This window comes from Limulus polyphemus, unplaced genomic scaffold (genome assembly GCF_000517525.1).
Source record: "Limulus polyphemus unplaced genomic scaffold, Limulus_polyphemus-2.1.2 Scaffold8135, whole genome shotgun sequence".
In the NCBI taxonomy this organism is placed as follows: Eukaryota; Metazoa; Arthropoda; class Merostomata; order Xiphosura; family Limulidae; genus Limulus; species Limulus polyphemus.
The window spans coordinates 2,936-10,521 of record NW_013673745.1 but is presented as its reverse complement, the minus strand read 5'-3'; the positions used below and the strand labels follow the sequence as shown (position 1 = coordinate 10,521).

Sequence of the window (7,586 nt, the reverse complement as noted above, 5' to 3'; positions counted from 1 at the left end):
TAATGCTCCCTAAATGATAAAAAATAAATTATAGTAATGGATGAGAGTGAAAAACGCTTGTAAATACACGACGATCCCCGTTTAATGCGGAGCAGAATAAGGCAGTTTCAGGCCTAACTTTAACAAATAAAAAATCGTTTATGACTGCTTGCCTTGGATTCAAATGAGCTCTTTTGTGTTTAGAACAATATTGTTGCGTCAGCGAGGTCACGTGACTAGTGTCACGCCACCTATTTTCTAGAAATATCTAGTTCCTTCGTGAATGCCCTAGCATTTACTAGATATATGTTTGTCTGGTATATATATAAGACTCTCACAACGTGACGGGAAATGTGTGTAGGTAGTGAGTAATTGAACTGCAGTCAGAAAGTATTGTTGAAGTTAACGTTCGTTGTTAAAACGTTTGTTATAGAGCGACTGTTGAAAATAAGTGTATCGGTAAAGTTATATTCAGAAAGAATAAACCAGTTTTATTAAGTAAGGACTTGTGTCGCCAAAGTTTCGTCGGAACGAAGTTACGGAAAATCAATTAACGACTGGAGGAGTAACAATACTTAGATATATAAATATATTATTGTAATACTGATCTTTCATGGAAGGGTTAGTTTTAATTATCTGTTGAAAATAATTCAACTTCTAGTCCAGTGCTTTTCAGGTGGGTGAATGGTTCACCCAGGGGTTAATGAGATCGGGATGAATGAGAATGATGAGGTGAATGGCAGGGTGAATGAATATTATCAATTATACAACAAATTAAAGAGCAAAAACGCCAATAGTTATTATTATTTATTGTAGTTGTAGTTTGATAAATACATTTTATTTTTGTTGTATTCATTCCAGTTGTAGTTTGATGTATATTTAAGTCATAATAAAGAATTTTGCCTGTTAATTTAGTACTTTTTTGTCATTTTTCGAAATAGGGTAAAGTTGCTGTTGTGAAATCTTTATAGGTGTGAATAATATTGGGAAAGGTTTAGAAGCACTGGTCTAGTCCATGTAACGATAAAAAATTACTTTATTTACTCCTTTAACGATTCTACAAACTAGAACACTGCCACAAATTGCTCTAGGCCCACATTTCAAATGACGTTAACTAACATAAAATAGCTCAAATTACTAGCACCTTTCGTCTGATCAGCTTTCAATTGGGTGTTGGATCACATCAGGTCTTCATTATTACTGATGAATGCCAGATCTTGGACTATACTTTGCATACTTTAGGTTGATCGTCTTTTGTATCCTGTGCTTCCCTCTTCTTAAAGTCTTTACACTCTTCATTGACACACGGTTTTTTTAGGATAATGTATCAGCATTTCTATGATTCTGTTCAAAGAAATGTAGGATGTTAAAGTTGTATTTTTGGGTTTTTGGAGTTATCTTGGTACTTGGCATTTTAGGTTACGAAAATTCACAAATCACTTCAAAGCTATATGATCTGTCCAGATCATAAACTTTTGTCCATATATGTTATGATGGAAGTAGCTTGGTGCTCGAAAAACATTTAGTAACTTCTTTGAAGTTGTACAATACATCCTTTCTACAGCATTCATACCTTGCTATAGTAGACAGGCAGATGTTCCTTTCCGTTTTGCACTCGTGACAAAGCTGCTCCCACTGTAAACTCACTGGCATCTATGTCTAAAATGAATGAAATTTCCAGAGTTGGACATGCCAATACCAGAGTAGTAGTCAGTTCCTTCTTCAGATTGTTGAATATTTGTTCACAATCAGCAGTCCAACAAAACATATTTTGTTTTTCAAGTTGTTTATTTAGAGTTATGACAAAGAAATATTTTACAAAACGATGATAGTAAAAGTGCAGTTCAAGAAATCTTCTTACTTCATATGCAGGTAATTTGGTGTTAGCCAGTTCTGGATCGAGTCATTCTTCAATGAATGTGTAGATACTTTTCTACTGACCATGTATCCCAGAAAACCTGTTGACAGAATAATTCACACTTATTGAGATTAAGCTAAGGTTCTCTTTCCTCAACCATTCCAGAATCCTCCTTAGCCCTTCATAAACATTACCAAAGGTCTTCCCATATGTGATTATGTATTTCAAGTAAACATTACAGGGTACGACATTACAGGATAGTTCATACACAGCACACTCTATTAATAGTTGTAATGTAGCAAGAACATTACATAATCCAAATGGTAACACAATAAGTTGTCACAATTCGTTTCCTGTTATAAAGGCTGTCTTCTCTTTACTTGCCTTGTCGACCTCCATTTGCCAATATCCTCTCTTAAGATCCAATGTTGAAAACAATTTCGTTCTTGATAGAGCAATCAAAACTAAGTTAATCCTTGGTAGTGAGTAGGCGTCCTTCCTTCTAACTTCAATTACCTTCCAGTAGTCCTTATGGATCCATCCTTCTTCAAACGCACTATAGATGACGCCCAAGGACTAGAAATCGGTTCCATCACTTCCTGTTCCTTTATGGCTTCTATCTCTTTGTAAACCTTTGATCCGGTCTGCAAGTGCAATTCATATAGTCAAATAATATATTGGGGCTGCATCTCCAGTATCAACCTTGTGAAATATTTTACTGGTTCATTTTAAGTCGTGAGATCTACTGGAGAAGATGTCTTGGTATCCATGATCAAGTAATGTAATAATTAACACTCATCATTTTTAAGACTTCCATAGCACTGATCATACAATTTTTGTAAGTGAGGTGGTAAGCTGTCGTTATTTGAGGGTCTGACGTCAAACTTCCAGCATCTCTCCTCAAAAGTGATCACTCCCGATGTACTTTGATGTAAAAATACTACCTGTACAGCCTCATATTTTGCAATGTTTGATTCAAATTTCACTCAAATCTTAAAATTTGTTGTGTTCGTGTAAATTTATTTTGAACATGTTTTGGTATAAGTACTCCATTTCTTTGCAATATAATCACTAGTTTTCTTGTTGTCACTGGAAGTTCAACCTCTGGTGTAGTAATTGTCACGTACTCTACGGGGATTTCCTGATTATAAACTGTGAAGTTATTTGAAGCTAGCGTAACCTCACACCCATGTTTCCACATGAAGTCAGTTCCTACTATACACGTTCTTCTTCAATGTCATGAGGCATAGAGAAGTCTCCTACAGTAAGGTTAACTTCTATCTTTCCTCTTTCTGGAACCTTATGTCCAGTTGCTGTTTGCATCACAACTTCTTCTTTCGTCGTGTAAGGAGGCAGATTATCACCTTTCATTACTATTGTACTCAAGGTTTCCCTTCAATAAACCCGGGAATTTGTGAATTTCTTTAAATAGTGAACTTATCTCATTTGTGACAGGTGAGGTATTCGCAGATGAACTTTGCCCTGTATGTCAAGCTATTTCCCGTTTCCCATTGTCTTGGTTAACCCCTTTCTTCTTCAATCTAGGTGGGCTCAAATAGTTATTCTTGGGATATTGTCATCTTGAAGTCTGAACAGCTGTCTGTTTCTCACAGTCTTAGCTGTAATAACCATGTTCCCACATTTATAACAGTTCCATTTTACTGACATCCATTAAGAGGAGTTCTTATTCCCTGCATGCTTTTTGTCTACACTTTGTGGCAATATACCCTTTCAAGTTACACTTGAAGCACCTACTGTCTTGTGCCATATTCCCTCAATTCTGTGTAACTAGTTGTTTAACTAATCCTTCCAGTTCTCCTAAATATTTCTCAGTTGGAAGCGACATTTCAACGGTACTCGTTCTAATAATCACATAATTTCGAGATGATGTCTTTAGCTGTTTGTCTGCAACCTTATGGATTCTTGTTCCATTGTCAGCTGCAGAGCTTTCTTTAAAGACGTACACCTACTTTGATTCAGTCTAATTCCCATATAGTCGTCTGTTATGACATTTATAAAGTGATCACGTGCCAATGAATCCACCATTTCACAAGAACAGTGTGGGTAAGATAATGGGAACAGCCATTCGAAATATTCTGCAAGTTTGGCTAAGAGCTCTTCTGGAACTTTGTTCTGAAAACATTTTTCTGCTGCGACTTTCGAACCTGTTGGATAAGGCGGCTGACTATCAATGCTTGAAAGTTGTTATGGCCCTCAATTTGAAGGTTATTTAATGTTGTAAAAGCTAGCCCTTTTAGATAGGCAAGCAAGATGGTTAGCATTTTTGGTTACATTTCCACCTGTTCTCTCTGGAAATGATTTCAAACTAAGCCTGGCATGACTCTCGTGACACCTTCCATCATAACTTGTTGGTTTCTTAATTGGCCAGTGCTGAGTTGGCTGGATAAATTCTAGAATTGATTTACTAGTGTCATAGCTGGAGTAGTCCAGAAAGGTCCTTCAGTAACAGATGGCACAGCAGCAGTAGTAATAGATGTAAACTAGATAAGTTCTCATCTTCCATGTTTCATAGTAGATAGTGTTTTATGTTGGAACTATTAAGGTGATGTAGAAAGAGGTGTGGGTGGTTTAAACTTTACATTTACTAATTCGTTTTCCAGATATCTATTCTCTCACTGTTCTTTTCAATTTTGTCATTACAGCCTTTCCTTACATCAGTCTTATTGCTCTATCGTTGTACATCTTCAGTAGTTTCACTGATCTTGTACTTAATCAGATTTATTTCAATTTTAATTATTACCTAAATAGTACGTCTATTTCTCTTAACTCTTTTCTTAAATTATTGTCACATTATTCTAATTTTCTGCCTCTTCTCATTTTCTACCACGTTCTTCTTGGTCTTTAAATTTTTTGCCTTGTTCTTCCTGATCTTTTCTTAATAATTTCAACTCAAATAAAGCTTTAATTTTACAACTTCACTTCGTTGTCACCACCTTCAGCAGTTGAATTTCTGTTTCAAATATATTCAAAGTATACATCACATGTCGTAACGTTGATCTTTCGTGGGAGGGTTATTTTGAATTATCAGTTCAAATAACGATAATAAATTACTCTGTTTCTTTGTTGTAGGCTTACGTGTCAAGTGACATAAAACAAATCAACTTACTTCTACAAAGTAACTGCGATAAATAATACTACCTCGTGCACACTTTATTTTGGAATCACTATCTTGACAATCTCATATATATATATATAATTTACTTTCGACAACCCAAGAAAATATTATGTCACATTCTTAAAGTTGTCTGCGTGTTCTAGGCCTATTGTATTAAGTCTTCTGAGCATAACATCTTTGTTAATACCCACAGCTTCCTCAAGCAAACATTTAAGTTACAGCATTAAAATATAGTTTACAACTATACTTAGATATCATATAATGTCGACAGAAATAATTAAAGGCCCTTCTTTCTCTTGGCTAACGATTAACTGTTGGTCATTTCAGTATAAAAAATTAACTGGCCTTCTTTCCTTTGGCTAAGGATGGACTGTTCATAATTAGATATACAGTTGGCAAACAGTAATTATAAAATATCTTTTGATTACCTTTTCTTGTAAAAGCAAAGTTTTAATGATTTAAATTAATTCCATAACAATGTGACTCTTAGTAATGTTGACTATACAGCTGATTATTTTTTTGTGCAATAGGTTTCACTAGTTCTTATTATTTTCCAGTGCAGTAAAGTTAACTGGACCTTTTGTTACTATGATCTACAACATGCTAGTAGGAGATATCGTCCGCTTTTGTATAATTTATGTCGTGTTTCTTCTTGCTTTCACTCAAGGTAAGGGTAACTTAAAAATCAACGTATTTAGAAAAAGTATTTCAAGTATTCTTTAAACATACTGATTAACACTTGTGTAAGTAAAGCAAACGAAGATGGTTTATCTACATTATTAAGTAATATCTTCTTCGTTTCTACTACCTCTGTCTATAAATAAAAAATAATTAGCATCTCTTTCTAAAATAAATGAGTAAATAATTAATAATTCGAAAAAAATGATTGTATAGGCTACTAACCATGACAAAGATTCAATTTGTAGATGTTAAAAATAGTATATACTGTGATTGTAGAGGCTATCAACCATAAAAAGGGTTCATTTTGTAAACTATAGATTTTTTAGAAATATTGTATAGTGTGATTGTATAGGCTACTAACGGTGACAAATATTCAGTTTGTAGATGTTTAGAAATATTGTATACTGTGATTGGATAAGCTATTAACCATGACAAGGGTTCATTTTGTAAACTGTAGATGTTTAGAAATATTGTATACTGTGATTGGATAAGCTATTAACCATGACAAGGGTTCATTTTGTAAACTGTAGATGTTTAGAAATACTGTATACTGTGATTGTATAGGCTACTAACCATGACAAGGGTTCAATTTGTAAACTATAGATTTTTTAGAAATATTATATAGTGTGATTGTATAGGCTACTAACCATGACAAGGGTTCAGTTTGTAGATGTTTAGAAATACTGTATAGTGTGATTGTATAGGCTAGTAACCATGACAAGGGTTCATTTTGTAAACTATAGATTTTCTAAAAATATTGTATAGTGTGATTGTATAGGCTACTAACCATGACAAGGGTTCATTTTGTAAACTATAGATTTTTTAGAAATATTGTATAGTGTGATTGTATAGGCTACTAACCATGACAAGGGTTCATTTTGTAAACTATAGATTTTTTAGAAATATTGTATAGTGTAATTGTATAGGCTACTAACCATGACAAGGGTTCATTTTGTAAACTATAGATGTTTAGAAATATTGTATACTGTGATTGGATAAGCTATTAACCATGACAAGGGTTCATTTTGTAAACTGTAGATGTTTAGAAATATTGTATACTGTGATTGGATAAGCTATTAACCATGACAAGGGTTCAATTTGTAAACTATAGATTTTTTAGAAATATTGTATAGTGTGATTGTATAGGCTACTAACCATGACAAGGGTTCAGTTTGTAGATGTTTAGAAATACTGTATAGTGTGATTGTATAGGCTAGTAACCATGACAAGGGTTCAGTTTGTAGATGTTCAGAAATATTGTATATTGTGATTGTATAGGCTACTAGCCATCACAAGGGTTCATTTTGTAATCTGTAGATGTTTAGAAATATTGTGTACTGCGATTGTGATTGTATACTGTGATTTTGTTTTTGATACACAATATAACAGTAATTTCTGCCTGTCTTAGTCAGGAGGGTGCCATAAGGACTTATTTGCACGTGCCGCAAAAAGTTTGGGTTATTAAATGTGTGCCGCGAGCTGGAAAAGTTTGGGAAGCACTGGCATAGGTTACCATGACAAGAGTTTATTTTTGATGTTTAGAAGTTGTGTGAATGGTAAACGTATAGTGTACTAAACTTGACAAAGACATTAGTTGTATATGTTTAGAAGTTGTGTGAGTGGTAAATGTATAGTCTACTAAACTTGACAAAGACATGAGTTGTATATTGTTACGACAGCGGAAGTCACATGACGCTGGTAACATGTAATGAGTATCTAAAAGGATCGGGGAACATCACGAATAATTCAGTATTTGCTAGATACCCTCTATTGCTGTATATAAGCGCGCCAGATAAAGCGAGACAATTAATCGGAATTGGAATCGCAGATAGAGAGATTGAAGATATAGACACGGATAGTTGAGTCAATCGGATGGTATGCCTCGTAAGTAAAGCGCGTGAATCGTTGTGAATTATAGCGTGTGTTGAAGTT

The 7,586-nt window shown here is 34.2% G+C and overlaps 1 protein-coding gene across 1 annotated transcript in view; it reads left to right on the top strand.

Annotated features, from left to right (window-relative positions):
- LOC111083088 (transient receptor potential cation channel subfamily V member 6-like) overlaps positions 1 to 7,586 on the top strand; it is a gene marked incomplete at its 3' end in the record, with an annotated part of 30,618 nt that overhangs the window by 20,826 nt on the left and 2,206 nt on the right. Inside the window, exon 7 of the mRNA XM_022379336.1 lies at positions 5,531 to 5,640. Coding sequence (XP_022235044.1) covers positions 5,531 to 5,640 — 110 coding nt within the window. The remainder of the gene's footprint in view (positions 1 to 5,530; positions 5,641 to 7,586) is intronic.